Source organism: Trachurus japonicus, chromosome 7 (genome assembly GCF_045865225.1).
Source record: "Trachurus japonicus isolate A0001 chromosome 7, Traja_1.0".
Taxonomy (NCBI): domain Eukaryota; kingdom Metazoa; phylum Chordata; class Actinopteri; order Carangiformes; family Carangidae; genus Trachurus; species Trachurus japonicus.
This window is the reverse complement of record NC_140913.1, coordinates 30,896,664-30,918,339: the sequence shown is the minus strand read 5'-3', so window position 1 is coordinate 30,918,339 and position 21,676 is coordinate 30,896,664. Positions and strand designations below refer to the sequence as shown.

The 21,676-nt window shown below is 41.7% G+C and overlaps 1 protein-coding gene across 1 annotated transcript; it reads left to right on the top strand.

Moving 5' to 3' along the window:
* The first annotated feature begins 370 nt into the window (after window positions 1-370).
* Window positions 371-21,676, top strand: sypb (synaptophysin b). Its single transcript, XM_085782820.1, has 7 exons — window positions 371-497; window positions 2,290-2,355; window positions 10,467-10,591; window positions 11,874-12,075; window positions 13,483-13,674; window positions 14,356-14,671; window positions 21,261-21,676. The coding sequence occupies exons 1-6, from the start codon at window positions 480-482 to the stop codon at window positions 14,638-14,640; spliced, it is 888 nt and encodes a 295-aa protein (XP_085638946.1). The 5' UTR covers window positions 371-479; the 3' UTR covers window positions 14,641-14,671; window positions 21,261-21,676.

Below are 21,676 nucleotides of genomic sequence, written 5' to 3'. Positions count from 1 at the left end.
CCTCCTCCTCCTGTCTACTAAAGCGTGAACTGTCTCCATGCCTCCTCTGCTCTGCTCATTAGAATAAAACCCCCTCCAGGCAACCACCACCACCACCTCGGCTCCCCTTAGAATAAAGCTGCGCTCTGATTGGTCGAGACCGGGTGCTGGAGTAATACTGTAGCTTGTTTCTTTTTTACTCCACCACACACACACACACACACACACACACACACACACACACACACACACACACACACACACACACACACACACACACACACACACACACACACACAGTCCAGTCTCTCCACAGTCCCTGCGATGCAACCTGACGTCACGACGCTTCCCCCTAGCACGTCCTTGCTCGCGCCAGCTCGTCGTGACGCATGCAGTCCGGCTCTTCCTCCATGGGCGTCTTCCTCCCCTGGGCTGTTCCGGATGAGACGCCTCCCTCCCTCCGCCCCTCTGATCCTCTTATCAGCGAGTAAGCGGCCAAGATGGATGTTGCAAACCAGGTAAGGGCTTTTTGTGGAGGAAAAAATATATATTTCATTACTGTTCCGTTTGGTATTTGATGTTTATTTTTTATTTCTCTTATTCTCCTTATCGTGCGTTTGATTACATGTAATTTTCTGGGCAATAACCAGCGACCTTTTAAGGGTTTAACGCAGCGTTTTCTCTCCATTGGAGCCGAAATAGTAAAATCTTTTGCATGATATTTAAAAGGATGCATTTGCGTAAAGGCGCGACAGAGCACGACGGCACCGGATCATTTTCCAGTGTTGATGCTGATGCGAGTGGCCCGATGGCAGTCTCCTAAAAAAAAACAAAAAAAAACGTGTAGGATGTCCAGAGCCTGCTGCTGCTCCTGCTGCTGCTGCAATGACAAGTAGCAGAGGGGAAGGAGAAGGCTGCAGGAACCGTGTAGTCTTTCTCCAGAGATCCCGCTAATTGATTCAGATTGCTCAGGTCTCATTAGTCCGCACCGTTGCTAAGATAACAAAACGGGGAATCTGATTAATTTCCAAGGCCCTCGGTGTTTTCAAGGAGCCGCAGTGTGCAGGCCCCGACACTGGGATGTACGGTCTCCTGCTGCTGCTGCTGCTGCTGCTGCACCTCCACACGGCCACTACAGCTCACAGCTCTGGTTTGTGACAAAACCAATCAGGTTAACACGAGCAGACAATCAGGAGTTATTTTTATTCCTTTTTTCCCCACTCAGTTCATGCGTCATCTGTTCAATATGGATGTTTTTTTGTTGTTTTTTTTGGAGAGGAGCGAGTGTCTCCATCACTGCTGCTGCTTTGCTTATTATTCCTGTGCGGCCATTTATTGATGCACATGCACTAGGGACACACACACACATACACACACATATACACATACACACACCGCCTTCTTTGCGGTGTCGCATTCACCTGCGCGCAGAGCTAGACGCCTCCACCTCGGCTGCACATGCTGGTTCCTCCTAAATTAATCAAATAGAAGACCAGATATTGCTAATTTTACTGCAATTATTCTACAGAGGACACATTTTTTTTTGAAAGTTGCACTGTTCTGTTGGATTTGCATGTTGTATTTCACACAGTAAAATGAAATAAAATAAATAAAATGTACTGTATTGTGTGGTAATTCACAAAAAAATAGGACTTTAAGTGTATTTTGACTTCTGACCATTGTATATTTCAGTTGACTATACTTGGAACAAATTAATTTTCTCTATTGTCAATAACTTATACCATTTGAGGCAATCACTTGATGAAAGTTGTTTAAGTACAATCAACTTATCCGGGTTAACAGTGAAGAACAACAAGGAGAGGAAGAAGGTGGTTGGAGCCGTGAAGTGTGTAGAGAGCAGAGAAGAGAGTCAGTTAATCAGCTTTGTGTAATTGTAATGCTGGCAGGAGCTCCCTCTGCCTCTCTCTCTCTCTCTCTGTCTCTCTCACACACACACACACACGCACACACACACACACACACACACACATACAGCATTTGAAGTCAATATCTAAATGAATGTGGTGTAGTTGTGTGCAGCAGCATCTCCTAAAGGCACCAGCTGTGACAGTTGACTCACTTTATTCACAGGCAGATATTTGCTAAATAAACACCTGCAGATGCCAGAGCAGTGTGTGTGTGTGTGTATTCAGCTAATTAGGTTTATGTTGTTGTTTTTTAATCAGCATTATCTTATCTTCTTCCTCCTCCTCCTCCTCCTCCTCACACAGGGAGACACATTTAAAAGGATAAAAATGTTATAATTAAATAAACAAAACCACTGATTTTCTGTTGTTTGTGTTTTGACAGTTGGTGGCCCAAGGGCAGTTCACGATAATCAAACAACCTCTGGGATTTATAAAAGTTCTACAATGGGTAAGTCTTTTATTTTATTTTTTTTATGGCAACAAACAGCAATAATGAATGAGTATTTTCCATTTTTTATATATAAAAAAGAAAAACAAAAGAAGGAAATATTAATAAGGATAAAAAGCTTGGGATTGGTCTCTTGTGCTGTTTGCATTAAATCATAATAACAGCACTGACTGTCTCTGACTGACAGATCTGTGACCTTCTGTTACGCAGAGGTCATAACGCTGCATGGAGCTTAATAATAGATGATAGTCGACTCTCAGAGGGGGAAAAAAAGAAAAAAGCCTCTCAGCGCATTTGTTTTTAATGTGTCTTTATATTTCCTCCTGAAACATGAAACTCCACCTCAGGTCTGATCTTTATAGAGAGGAGAAAACTTCATGTACAGACACTGAGGAGGAGGAGGAGGAGGAGGAGGAAGAGGCTCCTCCTCCTCCTCCTCCTCCTCCTCCCTCAGCAGGAGGCACCAGCAGGGCGGATGATTATTACGTCACTGTTGTAGTAACACGGCGTAGGAATATAATAATGACAGTTTGTCAGATGCTTCTCAGAGGACACGACCTCTGCACACTGGAACTGTTTATTTCTGATTGTGCTCAGTCTCTTCCACCAGATGATGGAGCCACCAACCTACTCACATGTCAGTTTATCTAAGATGGGTTATTTAATGCACATTGAGGATTATAAATGTTATAATTAAGGATTAAGGAACTGTTATGCATTATAAAGATGAATATTTGCTTATATTTGTTTATTATGTGAAGGTGGAGGCGTTCATTCACTCATTAGGACATTCATTTATATTTGAATGTGGTACAGTATATTATCCTCAACTCAACTCAATTCAGTTCAGTTCAAATTTGAAGAACGTTATTTGACAGAGCGACAGTTTATATTCAAATAGAATAAATATAAATGACATTCATTAGTGTATGATCAGACAGGATAAGGTGATGGAGAGAGTTCCTCCATGTCCATTTAGATGAGAAACAATTGGTCGATCAATCAATAACCAAATACTTTACCAATCGATTCATGATTTTTCAAGCAAAAACACTCAGTTGTGCTTTTCTTATTCAGTCATAAACTCTATATCTTCGGCCTTTTATATAATAATAAACAGATTAATCCATAATGACAGTTGAAATCTCAGTTCCATCCATTTATAGCATTAATATTATTATCTAATAGTTGCACATATCACCATCAGCAGCAGCAGCAGCAGCATGTTGGAGCTGCAGGGTGAAACAGCACCACTTCTTTTTCTCCTCTACAGCTGGGGCACCATGCACAGCGGTGGTGGGAATAGTAACGTACTAATTACCCATGCAGACCCCGCAGCTAAAGTTCAGATGTGTGGAGTCCAGTGTCCTTTCCCTTTTATTTTCCTTCTTCGTCTTCCTCATTTTCTGCTGCTGCTGCTTCTCTGTTATGTTAAAGCCCCGATGTGACGTTGTGACGTCCTCGTTCGTTCTGGTTTTTGTGGCTCTGCGTGGTTACAGCGGCGGCCATGTTGGTGTTGAGCGAACAATCGATTTGGTCCAAACTAGAACTTTTTTTTATTATAACAAACACAAAACAACACGTATTCAACATAAGACTACAGCATAACATAACATATTCAACAACAAACATCTACAACAAAACATACATTTAACGACATAGAAATAGATCAAAACATATCATCAGTATGTGCATACTACATATCTCTCTCTTTTAATGCACGCACCATAAATTCATATCATAACTCAAATAAATAGATGATTAAGTAAAACTAGAACTTTGTTGTGGCTGTGATATATTATCCTCAACTCATTTCAGTTCAGTTCAGTTCAAATTTGAGTGACAGAAATAGAATAAATATAAATAGACACAAATGTTAAAAGAGAGAAAGGCACGCACATAGATTTACAACATATAGGGCAAAAACTACAAATATGTCCTTGTTCTGGCTTTTCAAAGGTGCAAACTTGACCTTTGCCTTCATAATAAACAGAATATATTTGGGTTTGGGACTGGTCTTCTAGTAAAGTGGGCTACCTGAAGAGGTCACCTTTAACATTTAAAAAATGTTAGCCCTAACTAGGTTTACTCTCCTGACAACAGATCATTAAATACATGCATAGGCTACATATATTTCTGTCCACATTTTTGGATGTTAATTAAAAGAACAAGTGAGGAGGGGGTTCATCCTCCTCCTCCTCCTCCTCCTCCTCCTCCTCCTATAATCTTGAGCTACGCCCTGCGATCATAACACAGCCCAGATGAAAACGTGCGTGCCAAAGCAGTCCGTCGCTGTAATGGGTTCTGCAGATATGCCAGAGAGCAGTCAGTGTGTGTACCGCATGACTCTGTAGTCCTTCCCTGGAGCAGTGTGAGTGTGCCAGCACCTCATCATACCGCCTGCCTGGGTCACGGCGAGCCCAACCACCAATCAGCAGCCGCGCTCCGCTCAGGAAGCCAGGGCCCCATGAATCATCTGTCAGAGTCAGAGAGAGAGGGAGAGAGGGCCTGCGTGCCTCAGCGTCAGACTATAAAAGAGGAGGAGCCGGAGCCGGAGCTGCTGCTGCTCTTTCTGGATTAATATGGGCATGCACCACCAGCAACACAGTGTTTTCAGGAGGAGAGAGGGAGAGAGAGAGAGAGAGGAGCCACTCCTCAAAAGTATTTTTCCAGTTTCTGAAGCAAAGGATTCAGTGGAAACATCAGAAACATCATGCAGTGACAGGAAAGAAAAGGAAAAAAAAGAAGCTTCTGCACTGATTCAATTCATTTTTTTAAAGCCGCAGTGTGTAACTTATTTGGCTTTTTACTGTATAAGCAAAAATCAAATATTGCTTTCATAAATACGTATTTCACTGAAGTCGAATCACACCCGCATACAAATGAAAGCTTTCTCGTACGTTAGAATGAGTTGTTACAAGTCGTTACAAATACGTAAGTGGGCGACACACCGAACCGAGGCGGCCATGTTGCATCGCCATTTTTTACGTTCAGTGGCAGCGTGACCGTAGGTAACCACGGAAACTCAGCAGAGCTGTCGGCTCGGGGAGAAAGTTTTCCAGGTAGCGCCTGTTAAAACTGTCACCACTGTGTAGTGTGAGGAAGGACGGAGGCACTGGTGTTGCATTCAGGTGCAGTCAGGCAGACGGCCGTCGGCAAACCAACCGGATGTCATTTTACTCCACGAGAGAAATAAAAGACGCTAAAACGTGGGTCAGGTAAACAATACGACATCACCATGACAACATATTGTCACGCCTGTATTGTTTTGCCTCGTGCTGGCGGACCGCTTGTTTACATAGACGCTTGTTTATCCTGTTACATGCAGCGTCTGTTGTCTGTCTGACGTCTGCCCGATTTCACGTGAATGCAGCATGAAAAATACGACTGAGTTGCTTGCTATCTACAACCGCACCGCTAGATGGGAGTAATTAGACTTTAAAAACCTATTTTTATACGATGGAAACCTGTCATAGCTTGTTTATCCTGTTACATGCAGCGTCTGTTGTCTGTCTGACGTCTGCCCGATTTCAGGTGAATGCAACATCAAGAATACGTTCCGATATGCAACCGCACCACTAGATGAGGGGAATTCCTACACATTATACCTTTAATTAGCATGTTAGAGAAAGTTGGACTGGATCTCTGTGCATCAGTCGTGTTCATGGGCTGAAGGTGTGAGATCTTGTGGTTTTGTTTTCTCCGCCTGAGCATTAAAAAGAATTACACCACAACGTACGAGCATGTGAATGTGTGAGCTTTAAGCAGCAGCAGCAGCGTCCTGTGTGAGTGAATCATGTAGCTTTGCCTCCCTCACCCTCACCCAACCCCACCCCTCCCTCCTCCCTCTCTGCCTCTGTCTCTGGGGAATAGTGCTGACAAAGCCGAGATTTGATGGATGTTGGAAGACATTGAGTTCCCAAACACAGCTGATGTTGGAGCTCGACCACAGAGCGGCGGCAGCAAGGCGAACACGTCTCTCCTGCTGCTACAACAGCTACGGTGCACGATGACACGACACCGCTATGTTGAATTTCATCCGCATTCAAATTTCACTCTCGCTGACTCTCTGACTCACACCCGGCAGGCGGAGAATAAAATGGCTATTTGGGAGAACATGAAGCGAGAGCCCTTATTCACTTTGCTGCAGTCCCTAATGTGTAATAAAGGCTGTTGATTTTGTTGTACAGGCACTCTCTGTGGTTATTACTCCAGGGCCGCCCAGGAAGCCTCACACAGCCACACTGTGTTTATTTTTGCACTTTTAGTGGTTTTGGGGTATATATACGCTGGCATGCATTTTATATTCCCTTATACAGTATAACGCTGCACAGTGCAATCACTGCAGATAATGTGGATTACAGTTTTATTCTCAAAGTTGGACAAGTGTGTGATATTTTTAGAATAAAATAACCAAATAGTCCAGTGTTTTAGATTACTGCAGATGTTTATTTTGGCTGACAACCGGTTGTAAAAGGCAGCGCAGGAATACCAAAGATAATTTTAGCAATGATTTACACAAGAGAGCGATGACAAACTGTAAAAAAAAAATAACAACCAAGTTCAAATCTAAACATGTAAAAGCAGAATATCCGCAGGTATTTTTTTGATATTTGTGATATAAATATCACATTCTGGGCTTTACCACTGGCTGCTTTTACTTTTATTCATGTGTGGATCAGTTTTTAAGGAGAGAGAGAAGCAGACATCGTGAGAAAAGCAGCAGCAGACAGATTGTTTGTGTCTCAGTGTTTGTGTGTCTTCAACCCTCCAGCATACCAGGAGGGGTAGAAACCAGCCTCGGCCTCCTCGCTGCGTGATGCTGCCAGCAGTGTTTCCATGGCACCTAACACTCAGTGTGCCACCATTTCTCTTCTCGGCCCGGCTGTGCCTCTCCTCCTCCTCTTCTCCTTCCTTCTCCATCACCCCCTCCGTCCTTCCACTCATCTGTCACCATAAAAGTAGAGCTCTTAATTCTGCCACCGTTTCTCTCTTCACCGTTTTGTTTCCATGATGATGATGCCACTGGTTTGTTTAGCCATGCCAGTGCTGCTGTTGTGGCTCGTACCGGTCGGTCAGTTGGTTTAAAAGACTTGAAACATCTCAAGAATTCATGATTCCTAAACAATACAGCTGGGAAATAATAATTCATGTCAACAATGACGCTGATATTTCAGGTTTTGAATTCAGATTGAATAGTAATAATGTGATCTCCTCATTCTGTGCATTTCTTGACCTGGACGTTTCACCAATTTCAGCTGTGTTTAAAGGGATAGTTCAACATTTTAGCAAATTGGCCCATTGCCATAATCCCTATAGTTTTAGGAGTATGTTCGTTACCTTTAATTGTTGGTGCAAGCTATTTTTAGAACGGCGGAGCAGAGCCGTGAGCTGCTCAGAGCTACGCTACGGAGGCTAATGGGATTTCAAATGGTTTCTCTCATAAAACTCATCATATACACAATCCAACAACTCCAAAACGCTCTGGTGGACAAGTTGTGACCTGCACATTCACCACGCTATGAGATAATAACAGAACGTTACCAAACAGAGTTATTTTGGAGGTAAATTCATGCAAAACCGCTGATACGCGTTGCCTTCAGGGACAGTTTTTCAGCAAGCAGTCTCTGCATTTCCCTCTAAAACAACTCTGTCTGGTAACGTTCTGTTATTATCTCATAGCGTGGTGAATGTGCAGGTCACAACTTGTCCACCAGAGCGTTTTGGAGTTGTTGGATTGTGTATTTGATGAGTTTGATGAGGGAATGCAAGAAATCCCATTAGCCTCCGTAGCGCAGCTCTGATCAGCTCGTGGCTCTGCTCCGCCGTTCTAAAAATAGCTTGCACCAACAATTAAAGGTAAAGAACCTACTGCTATGACTATAGGGATTATGGCAATGGGCCAATTTGCCAAAATGTTGAACTATCCCTTTAACGTTTCATAGCAAATGTTAGCACACCATGAGATGGTGAACATGCTGACATTAGCATGTAGCCCGTTGCTCACAGAGCTGCTGCTGCTGCTGTCTCATTATATTTAAATACACGTGTACGACGACGGCACACGCGAGGATTCCTACATCCTCTCCTCTCAGTAGCTACGAGCTGCTCCCTCCATTAATTCCTCACGTCGTATCAGTGCGATTCAAATCACTTGAGGGTGATTCAGATGAAGCTGCTTTAAACGGCTCCTTTTCTTTCTTGTTAGAGTGAATTTTATTTTACTCTCCTCTCCTCTTTAAAATGTCACATAAGAAGAAGAAGGAGGCAGGAAATCCAAACGTACAGCTGCGGCACCAAATGTTGATCTGCATATTGATCTGTCTCATGAAATCTGATCTGTGTATCATCTCAGGGGGATGGAGTGAGGAGTGAGTAGTGATACAGATACTCGGGAGCTTGAAAACCATTGAACGGCCTCATTAATTAAAAAAACAGGTCCACCCTAAGGCAGCTATAATAACAATAATGATAATAAACAAAACAAGATGAATAACTTGTAATTTTTAAGGATAAAACACAACGTTACACACACACATGGTTGGATTGTGCCAACACTGCAGATGTGATACTCTGCACATGCTGTAGGTATTGATCAGTTGGAGCTGCTGCAGCATTACACTCTGGTTTTTCCACGTTTCGTTACGTCACATCACGTTTTTTTTACTGCCTCGTCTTTGGATTTCTGTTTGATTTTGATGCAGAGTGAATGGACACCAGTTTGAACTCAGAGTTGCTGCATAAAAACACGATTAAAAAGCTGCATTTTCTGAAGATTGTAAAAAAAAAAATCTAAGTTGGTGATATATGATAATATGACATTATTTGAGTTTTAGGGTGGATTTTATCTCTAAATTTACCCTGCAGATGGCAAACAAACAACCCTTTTATTCAAATGTATAAAGCGCCATAATGCTTCACCTCTTCTGCAGCCATTTGCATTGAACTCTAAAAAACGTGTTAATTAGCAGACGGCGGTGGTGTGAGGAAGGTGTTTGAGCTGAAGGATGAAAACAGACCTGCAGGAAGAGGAGGGGTAGAAGTGATGACAATGAAGTCTCGCTTTAGGCCACTTAAGTGTGTAAGACTCACATCAGCTGAAAGATTACTGTAAATAGTTTAGTGTGTTGGTGCCTGCAGCAGGTAGACTGTACTACAGGACCAGACTTAAGAAGGAGGTGACATTCCTTTGTGTGCAAGCTCACGTGTGTGTGTGGCTATGTGTGTGTGTGTGTGTGTGTGTTGTGACTGGCTGCATGCACAATCGCTTGTAGTTGAGTATTTGGTGACAGATGGTGGAGCACCTCAGTCAGATTAATAGCTGGATTTTCTATCCAATCGGATCTGGCCTGCAGCGTAGGAAGGGTGTGGTAAAAATAGTCTGACGTGTCTAATCTGCTCTTTGTGTGTGTGTGTGTGTGAGTGTGTGTGTGAGTTTATCTCTGTGCATGTCTGTTTGTGCTGCATACGTGACCACCACAGGCGGCGGGCGAGGCGAGGCGAGGGGGGAGCTGCATGGGGAAACACGACTAAGACTCTCACAGTCACCGATTGAATTCACAGTCACTGTTGTTAAACCACAAAATATACAAGAACAACAACACACACAAAAAACAAACATAAAAAAAAAGAATACTATAAAAACATTGACAGAAAAGCCATTTCAAATAAATGTGACGGTAACCATGGCAACAGGTGCGGGGCAGGCGGGCCCTCCCCTGCATAGAAGGAACCTGGTGATAACGCCGCATTGATTTGCACTCCGTGTGCATTTTTCAGCAGCTCGGACGTGATTGGTGGAGACGTCAGTCAGTCTGTCTGTCGGCCTGAGACACTGCGGGACAGAGTCTTAGATGGAGCCTCCACCTGTTTTTTTTTTTGTTTTTTTTTACAGTGCAGCTCTTTGTTTACATGGTTACATCATCTGAACCAAACAGGAGTGTAGAGATTTTTTACGTGTGATCATCACTGAGTCAGAGGGAGGAGAGGTGTGACATTAAAAAAAATGAAGAAACAAATTGTATTTATCTGTATCTGTCGGTTTGTCTGACTGTTGCCTTCCTCCTCCTCCTCCTCCTCCTCCTCCTCCTCCTCTTCCTTCTCTCCTGCAGATCTTTGCCATCTTCGCCTTCTCGACATGTGGCAGTTACTCCGGCATGTTCAAGTTGAGCGTGGAGTGTAAAGAGCGGTCGGAGAGTGACCTGGGCATAGAAGTAGAATTTGAATACCCATTCAGGTTTGTATACTGTAATAATGTAATAATAAAGTGCTAAAGGGCTAATGCAAACTATAAACACACAGTCAGCAGCACATTACCTCTGTTTTATCAGTGTTAACGCCACTCAGCACCTTAAAGTAAGATCTTATTTTGTTTACTATTAAGTTAACTATTTAATTAGTTCCAGTCAGAGTCGTTCCTATATGACCCACTCTGTACCCTAATGTGTTTATTTATCTATAATTGGATAAATTAGTTTGAGTTTTTCTATCGGTTATCGCTTGTACACTCTTCATTCATATAATTAGCTCATTAGCTTGTGTCAGAGTGATTACAACGGGGCATTTGCTAAAGTTAGTGCCTTTTGTTGAAGGAACCATTTAAATTAGTAGTGTAAAGGTGTAAAAATTGGTTTAAAGGGATAGTTCAACATTTTGGAAAATTGGCCCATTGCCACAATCCCTATAGTCTTAGCAGTAGGTTCATTACCTTTAATGCAAGCTATTTTTAGAACAGAGGAGCAGAGCCGCAAGCTGCTCAGAGCTACGCTACGGAGGCTCATGGGATTTCTTGGTTTCCCTCATCAAACTCATCAAATACACAATCCAACAACTCCAAAATGCTCTGGTGCACATTCACCACGCTATGAGATAAGTTAGTTGTTTTCGAGGCAAATGCAGAGACTGCTTGCCGAAAAACGGTGGGATCAGCGATTTTGCATGAATTTCCCTCTAAAACAACTCTGTCTGGTAACGTTCTGTTATCATCTCATAGCGTGGTGAATGTGCAGGTCACAACTTGTCCACCAGAGCGTTGTGGAGTTGTTGGATTGTGTATTTGATGAGTTTGATGAGGGAAACCAAGAAATCCCATGAGCCTCCGTAGCGTAGCTCTGAGCAGCTCGCGGCTCTGTTCCACCGTTTTAAAAATAGCTTGCACCGACAATTAAAGGTAACGAACCTACTGCTATGACTATAGGGATTATGGCAATGGGCCAATTTGCCAAAATGTTGAACTATCCCTTTAAACAAACAACATATAACATGCTACTGGCAGGTGGACTGAGTAAAGTTAGCAGTTTCCCCCTGTTTCCTGTCTTCTGTCCTCGACTCCTAGCTTCATATTTCATCTTCTCACCTAAATCTTTCCAAGGAAAAAAACAACAACAACAAGCTAGAGCGTTTCCCACAATGCCGCAGTCTTTGATCACCTGTCCTTCAAAACGCTGTGAACACACACGTTTACTGTACAGCTGCAGTCTGTGTCACACTTTGATCTGTGTCTGTGTCTCTGATCTCAGGCTCCACCAGGTTTACTTCGACGCCCCCTCCTGTGTCGCGGGGGAGAAGCCCGAGCGCCTCTTCCTGCTCGGCGACTACTCCTCCTCCGCCGAGTTCTTCGTCACCATCGGTGTCTTCTCCTTCCTCTACTCCATGGCGGCCCTCGCCACGTACTGTTTTGTCCTGGAGAAGTATCGTGAAAACTGCAAAGGACCCCAGATCGTGAGTCTGTTTAAACCCCCCCCTTCCACCCCACACCTGGAGCTTTTTTTTTTATTATTAAAGGGATAGTTCAACATTTTGGCAAATTCGCCTATTGCTATAATCCTTATTGTCATAGGAGTAGTAGGTTCATTACCTTTAATTATTGGTGCATGTTGTTTTGAGATCCACTCGAGCTGCTCAGTGAACACAATGGAGGTGAACGGTACAGGTTCCCTCATCAAACTCATCAAATACACAATCCAACAACTCCAAAACGCTCTCGTGGAGAAGTTGTGACCTGCACATTCACCACGCTAGGAAATAATCATGTAACATTACGAGACAGAGTTGTTTTCAAGGCAAATGTGTAGCCGGAACTACATCCAGACAGTGCATTCTCAGTTCTCAAAAGATTTAGAAAAATGTCCAACCCAGTCTTTTAACATCATTGGACGGGGGTTCACTGTTTTTTTAATCTCTCTGTGTTGAGAACCTTTGGATAAATCGAGTCTTAGTTTGTGACTTAAAGGCTTTTTACAGTAACATGCACCACTGGGATCAAACACAACCACAGAACAACGTTAGAGGGGATTTGCCAGTTTCTCCTCATGAATTTCTGTATTTGTGTTTTTCTCTCCACTGATCTCACTGGTTTAAAGTCGAAGGTGCTCGATCGGGAAAAAGTGTTTGTAGTACAGCCTATCTCTATAACGCATTATAACCATACTTATAATGAGTTGTAATGCAGTTATAGCACTATATAACTATAGCTATAAACACTCATAAATCATAATGCTTTATCATAATAATCATAACACACTATAAAGCATTTTATCATGACTTATAAGGTCAGGTATTACAATTGTTAGTAACTCGCTGACAATGCCCAAATTGATAATGCATTATAAATATAGTTATAATGTGTTATAATTGGCTTATAAATGTGTATAACTATCATTATCATTATACTCATAAATTATTTGTATTTATTATTTATACAATAAGAATGACACATTACAGAGCATTATAACTCTATTATAATACTTGACCTTATAAGCCATTATAAAATGCTCTATGATGTGTTATGTAATAATTTACGAGTGTTTATAATGATAGTTACCGAAGATTTTATTCTGCTGTTCAATGACAAGAATTTAAATCAGAGAGATAGATAGATAGATAGATAGATAGATAGATAGATAGATAGATAGATAGATAGATAGATAGATAGATAGATAGATAGATAGATAGATAGATAGATAGATAGATAGAAACAACATGCACTGATAATTAAATGTAATGAACCTGCTGCTACAACTCTAAGGATTATGGTGATAGGAGAATTTGCCAAAATGTTGAACTGTCCCTTTAACAACTGTTGGCTGGAGCTAAACGTGATTTTTTTTTTGTCATGTTGATCCCCAGGACTTTGTTGTCACGGCGGTATTTTCCTTCATGTGGCTGGTGTCGTCTTGTGCTTGGGCTAAAGGCCTGTCGGACGTGAAGACGAACACCGACCCAGAGAAGGTCATCCTTCTGATCACAGCCTGCGACGAACAGGAGAACCGCTGCCGTGAGGTCTACGACCCCAAGGTGTCCGGCCTCAACACCTCAGTGGTAGGTCCCAACATCCTGAACGACGACGCTGAGCGAGCACACCGACAGCAAATTACTCCCTGGAAGAAAAAAAACATGCATCTCCTCCAGTGGTGGACAGTAATGGAGTAAATACTGTACTTATATCCAGAGGATTTGTACTTTACTTGAGTATTAGATTTCTTTGGTACTTATTCCTCTTACTTGAATACATTTCCAAGACAAATATGTTTTACTTTTACTCAAGTTAATTTCTAGGAAGGCTGAAAAGTACTCGTTACTTTCAGGTCTGCTCTTTTTCTCCTTTCTAAAATCCTATTGGACACAAGCTGTGTTTGTCAAAGAAGGAAACCCGAACCCCTAAAAGCAGCACATCAGTGCAGGTGGTTTCAAAGAGTTAATTCTCAGAAACAAGAGTTAAAAGCTCCTTAAATTCATTTAGAAAAAAATATAGTACGGTAATTCATTGATGTGAAAAATAAGACATTTACTCTTTACTCTTACTTTTACTTAAAGTAAATTTAAAAGCATGTACTTTTGGATACTTAAGTACCTTTAAAAGCAAGTACTTTTTTACTCTTACTCGAGTAACATGTTGACTGAGCTACTTTTACTTGTAACTTGTCTTACTCAAGTACTGGGGTCGAGTACTCTGTCCATCTCTGATCTCCTCCTCCTCTACTCTCTCTCTCTGCTCCACAGGCTTTCGGCTTCATCAACCTGATCCTGTGGATTGGAAACCTGTGGTTCGTCTTCAAGGAGACCGGCTGGATGGCCGCCTTCGCTGGAACGTACGCCCCGTCTCAGGAGAAGCAGCCGGCGCCCGACTCCTTCGGCCAGGGCGGCTACGCCCAGCAGGACCCGTACGCCGGCTCCCAGGGCGGCTACCAGCCCGACTACGGACAGCAGGGAGGCTACAGCGAGGACGGGGGCTACAGCCAGGGCTACGAGCAGCAGCAGCCCACCTCCTACTCTAATCAGATGTAAACCTGCTCAGCTCAACAACAGCTGAAGGATGGTGAGTTCATGGACCATTGTCTTTAAAGGGATAGTTCAACATTTTTTTTGCCCATTGCCATAATCCCTATAGCAGTAGGTTCGTTACCTTTAATTGTCGGTGCAAGCTATTTTTAGAACGGCGGAGCAGAGCCGCGAGCTGCTCAGAGCTACGCTACGGAGGCTCATGGGATTTCTTGGTTTCCCTCATCAAACTCATCAAATACACAATCCAACAACTCCACAACGCTCTGGTGGACAAGTTGTGACCTGCACATTCACCACGCTATGAAATAATAACAGAACGTTACCAGACAGAGTTGTTTTAGAGGTAAATTCAGAGACTGCTTGCTGAAAAACTGTCTCCGATGGAAACGCGCATCGTTTTGCATGAATTTACCTCGAGAAGTTCAAAGTTCAAAGTTCAAAGTTATCTTTATTGTCCCAGTTGGGAAATTGATTTGCAGCCAAGATGTCAACAACCCCGTCTCATAACGTTCTGTTATTATCTCATAGCGTGGTGAATGTGCAGGTCACAACTTGTCCACCAGAGCGTTCTGGAGTTGTTGGATTGTGTATTTGATGAGTTTGATGAGGGAAACCAAGAAATCCCATGAGCCTCTGTAGCAGCTCGCGGCTCTGCTCCGCCATTCTAAAAATAGCTTGCACCGACAATTAAAGGTAACAAACCTACTGCTATGACTACAGGGATTATGGCAATGGGCCAAATTGACAAAATGTTGAACTATCCCTTTAAGGTAGTGTAAATAATAATCTGTGCTGGTGTTATATTCCAACAGTTTCTGCTGAATATTAGCTGAACTTTCATGTTTCTATTATTGTCTGCTGGTCCCTTGGGCCCGTGATCAGCAAGTATGAGTTGAGGTAACCTATTATTGCTATGCAAATGACAAACAAACCTTTTCCTGAGCGTCTCTCTTCCCTTGGCTGATATTCAAATATGGAGGCATTGTAACATCCGAAAACACTTCACAGCTCAAAAACCTTAAGTCGTCCAGATCAACAACACACAAGCTTTTATAGCTCAGCAGAGCAGATAACCTGAGCCGAACCTTCTTGTTCACAATGTCACGAGACAAATTATGACGTTGTATTTAGAAACAGATTTTTCAAAAAATAGCAAAACGGCAGCATTGATTGTTTGTTTAGATACAGGCCACAGAGAGATTCCCCCTCTGTGTAACTCCCATGTAAGAGTTTGGTGACAGAATCTGAGGCTTTACCAGTCTAGAGTTTGACAAACCAAGTGTGAATCTTTGAAAGTGTCGTTTGATACAAGATTCCCTCTGTTGTATTTCTGTCCTTTGAAGAAAACTATCTTGGGGAAAGGCAGAAAGGGACTTACTGTACACTCCTCTTGTCGAAGATCCTGGATTTGTACAATTCTAACTGCTGAAAGCTCATATTAGTGTCAGCTCACGTTAAAACAGATACTATTAAAGCTATTATTATACAATAACATATTAATTGATAACATAATCTGACAATCTGAAAGTGGCTGTTGTAGTTTAACCCACAAAAAGCTCTAGCTAACTAATAACTATGTTCGTCATCGTCACATCATGAAATTTTAGTTGACGATTAATTGTCATACAGATAATTGTGATTGCAAAGGATTTAATTGTCTTTTTCTGGTCATTTTATGCCGCTATTATAGTATGAGAGCCCAACATAGTTTAACAATACACATGCAGCTTATGAAGAAGAAGAGACATCGAGATAAACGGTTTGTGGCACACAGCAATGTGATGATGTCATTAAAAGAGGACCATTCAAACCTGAAATGGTGGAAAACAATGACCAGTAAGCAGTGATGGGAATAACGGCGTTAAAATAAACGGCGTTACTAACGGCGTTATTTTTTTCAGTAACGAGTAATCTAACTAATTACTATTTCCACCGTTACAACGCCGTTACCGTTACCGACAATTAAATGAGGCGCGTTACAAACTACTCAGTGAAGCTGTTGTCCTCCGACTTGGCTCATCTCAGACACAGAAGCTGCTAAACTGTTTTTCTTTTTCCTTCTCTCCTTTGGTGAGGGGAGGGGGGAGGAGGGAGGGACGAGACAACCACATAAGTGATGCTGATTGGTTGAGGCAGAGTAAGGTTTCATGCTAAGCCAATCAGAGGCAGTGTTCAGTTTGTACACAAACCACACACGCACGCAGTTTAGCCTCACACACACAGACTAGCAGAGGGAAGCTGCCGAGATCGGAGGGAAAGTACAGACACTACTTTAATCTCCTTGAGGTAAAAGACAAGAACATGTGAGGTGTAGCTACATTATGTCCCGGAGCGAAGTGTTTGTCCTGAGCTTCTGCTCACCTGACTCTGTGCAGCTTCTTCATTACATCCAAACAGTCCGACACAGCGACGCACTGCTCCTTTAGACTCTAAAGTCTCTGTAGCTCATCAGCCCGGAACTCTTCCAGAGCAGCTACAGCGCAGCGTTGTGACCTCAACCATGGTTGATGAGAGCAGAAATGTTGTTGTTGTAGTGAAAATGGGCGAGCTCGTGAAGACGCGAATTTACACAAAGTCAAAACGAGCGAGAAATCGCGTATCTCGCGTTTGGTCGCGCGTCACAACTCGAGCGAAAAAAAAGCGTTCCTCGTGTACCAAACACGATGAAATAGACGAAGACGCGATGGTCCCGTCGCCCAAAAAAATCCCGTGTATTGCGTCGCAAAAAAAAAAAGTCGCGTCTACCGCGTCGCCCGCCTAATCGCGTCTCGCGCCTAATCGCGTCTTTGCGTTACGGCCTTTTACACCGCGGACGTAACGAATAAACGGTGACGGTGTGAACGAACAACATGGAACAGGACCAGACGTGGCGTTGTTTCCTCTTTTCACCGACAGCTCCACTCTCCCTTACTTACACTAACTACTGTTATTGTTGAGGCCAGAGAATTGTGGGATTTGTAGTTTTTGACCAATCACAGGTTGTGCTCTTTCTTTTTTGTGATTTTCCCGGTTCACACATGTATTTTTTTTTAGGGGCAAATGCGAGACTAAAATTATTTAAGACTTGAACACAATAATTCAACAAATTTAAGACATTTTAAGACCTAAAATTTAGATTTTCAAATTTTAGATTTTTTAAGACCCCGCGGATACCCTGTTATTTCATATAAAAGATTAAGTGCATACATATTTAATGATGCTGTGTATTATATATTATATATTTAAGACCATCTTTGAATTTTCTAATAAATGTAATACTTTTTAAGGCCTTAATTGTAGATACATGAATTTAATCCGCGGATACCCTGAGAAGTTGTGTGCTCGCAGCAGGACAGATAATCAGATGGATAATCGGTAAAGTTAATAATTTCACTTAAAGGGATAGTTCACCCTAGAATGATATTTCGCTCATTATCTACTCACCCTCATGTTGACTAAGGGCTGGAAGAAGTGTCAGAGTCCTCCGTCCCTTCTCTGAGTTACAGGGGGTCTCGGCATAGCAGTGCATGTCCATATAACGGTTGCAAAGGGACACCGGAGCTCTTCGTAAAAAAACACACACAAAAAAACATCCAAATACCTCCATGATGCTCGTATGTAATGTCCGTCTTGTGCTGAAGCCCCAAATTGCGTAATTGTCCCGAAAAAAATTAAATAAGTCTATATTTTAAGCTTGTTTGTAGCGGAAGCTTCTCGAAGCTCCTCTTCCTGGTCCGTCCAAATCTCGCGTGATTCGCAGTAACCGCACTGACGCATGCTGACGCCGGCGCAAATCACGCGAGATTTGGACGGACCAGGAAGAGGAGCTTCGAGAAGCTTCCGCTACAAACAAGCTTAAAATATAGACTTATTTAATTTTTTTCGGGACAATTACGCAATTTGGGGCTTCAGCACAAGACGGACATTACATACGAGCAGCATGGAGGTATTTGGATGTTTTTTTGTGTGTGTTTTTTTACGAAGAGCTCCGGTGTCCCTTTGCAACCGTTATATGGACATGCACTGCTATGCCGAGACCCCCTGTAACTCAGAGAAGCCACGGAGGAATCTGAAACTTCTTCCAGCCCTTAGTCCACATGAGGGTGAGTAGATAATGAGCGAAATATCATTCTAGGGTGAACTATCCCTTTAATGTGGCCATGAATAAATTAATTTCGATGTTTCCTGTTATTGTTGCCCAAACGCAAATCTTGAATAGGTCTCCACTGTTTTCACATTTAAAAAGGTCTTTGTTGTCTTTGTACAGAGACAATATGAGATTTGCTTGTAGGCAGCCACAGCACTTAAAAAACCCACTGTAACCTATTTTCATAGGCACACCAGCCTCGCTTTCAATAAAACACACACTCGCATTCCATAATTGCGATCAGTGAAATATATGAAAACAATAAAATACAATTTAAAAATGCCCTTGGAAAGAAAAAGTAACGCAATAGTTACTTTCCCTGGTAACTAGTTACTATTATAGTGAAGTAGTGGAGTTACTAACTCAGTTACTTTTTGGAAGAAGTAATTAGTAACTATAACTAATTACTTTTTAAAAGTAACGTTCCCAACACTGCCAGTAAGGCTAATTTTCATCCGTCCCTGGCCAGATGTTACAGGCAACCTAAGAACCAAAAAAACAATTAAGCAAAGCATTAAAATACAGCTGAAATTACATATCAATTTACCAAAAAGCTCATAATAACAAATAATAGTGATGGAAATATGAAATTTATGAGTCCGTACCTGACTGTGCACCTTACATTTAGTTGTACACATGTGTACAATGACAAGTATCTTGAATCTTGAAATTTCTGTTAGTTTCATCCAGCTGTTTTTTATACAGAAACGGTTTTAACGATTATACAAAATAATTGCGGTCAGCTCAAATAATTGCGATCAAGCGATTATGTAATAATTGTGACAGGACTAGAATCATAACATTTAGCCATTAAAGAGCCAGAGGAGCTGGTTCAGACCAAATAAGAGCTAAGTACATAATGTTCAGCTACTGGAGGACAGATAGGGCGCGATGATGATGATGTTTGGCTTGGCTGCTCCCAAGTGGCCAAAAAAAATATTGTAGTACACATGATTTAAAAAAAAAATGTCTTTTTGCACAAGGGCATCTCAACAGCGACTTGTTTTATAAACAGTAAATGGACTTACAGTAAGAAACAACCCAAACGTGAACCGACAAACCTGTATTTACATTTCCCTGAGAAGAAAAGCAGTTGTTCATTGACACAACACGTCTTTATGCTGAGCAGCAGCTGTGACGTGAGTGTACAAAACATCTGACTTGCAAAGCGGTTTACAGTGCGTTCCCCTGTTACAGCAGCTCTTATCTGGCGGAGCTACTGTATATTCACTTTACCTGCTGCTCCGCTCCAGTCAAAGAGCCTGTGACGCTCTGATGCTTTGATACTAAAGACGTTTTAAAAGCGTGACTGGATAAAAGTGCTCTCAGTCCTCAAAAGATTTAGAAAAACGTCCAGCCAGATCTTTTAAACATCAGTGGTTCACTGGTATTTTAATCTCTCTGTGTTGAGAACTTTTGGATAAATCGAGTCTTATTCTGTGACTTAAAGGCTTTTTACAGTAACATGCACCACTGGGATCAAACACAACCACAGAACAACGTTAGAGGGGATTTGCCAGTTTCTCCTCATGAATTTCAGTATTTGTGTTTTTCTCTCCACTGATCTCACTGGTTTAAAGTCGAAGGTGCTCGATCGGGAAAAAGTGTTCTCACGTATTTCCATGAACCAATCAATCAGATTTAACTATTGTAAACCACGATAGATAGATAGATAGATAGATAGATAGATAGATAGATAGATAGATAGATAGATAGATAGATAGATAGATAGATAGATAGATAGATAGATAGATAGATAGATAGATAGATATTGTTCAGTAGCTCATAAAAAACAACCACACTTCCACTCATCCACAATAGTATAAATAAACATAAACAAACATAGACAATGCAAAGACATTAATAAATTACAATAAGTGCACAAGTAGGTCTTAAATTAAAATTAATATTAAAATTACCCACTCCACAGCCTAGTCCCATTGTGGCAGAGATGGTGTGTGTGTGAGAGGAGGTGTTAAACAGTTTTATTGCCATGGGGACAAAGAGAATCACTCTGAGATTACACATTATATGCATCTGGCATGACATAAAAAATATGGGTTACACTTTATAACAAGTACACACTATTAAGCATTAGTTAAGCATCAATAAATACTGAATTCTTCATTTATAACACATGAATACTCATTAGTATGTAGTTTATAAATACAGTTAGTGCTTATCAATGACGAGTAAAACATTTTTAACTGTGTTTATAAACTACATTCTAATGAGTATTCATGTGTTATAAATGATGAATTCAGTATTTAATGCTTAACTAATGCTTAATAATGTGTACTTATAAAGTGTTACCAAAATATGTCACATGATATAAATATAAAGTGTCATTTTCCACATAGAGTCAGTTTTTGATGTTTATATTGACTGAATCATTACATACCTTTGTATCCAACTTGTACCAATCATATGTTTGCTGTTTATTTAATATCTTCCTCCTCTCTGTCTCCTCCTCCTCCTTTTCTCCTCCTCTCCTCAGGGCGACCTTGTGATTTCGGAGTGTGGCTGTCGACCACCACCTGCATTTCCACACTCCACTGTTTGTCAGTTTGTGTATCTGTGCGTTAACAGGCGGAGAGGAGGCGAGCATGAGGGCAGAAACTGGTGGGAGCCCTGGGGATGGGATGGGGGAGGGAGGGAGGGAGGGAGGGAGCAGGATCTGGAGGAGGGTGGTGGGGGCAAAGGGTTAAAAAAAAAAAGAAAACACACACACAAACACACATGTGGGAAATGGGTCTTTGCTGTAACATGATGTTTATTCTCGTGATGTATTTAACTGTAGAAGACAACCGAGGATTGTCTGTTTGGTTATACGAGAAAAACTTGAATACAAATACCAAAACATTCGTTGACGAACATTTAAGAGAAAATCTTGTAACGGAAAAGACATTTATG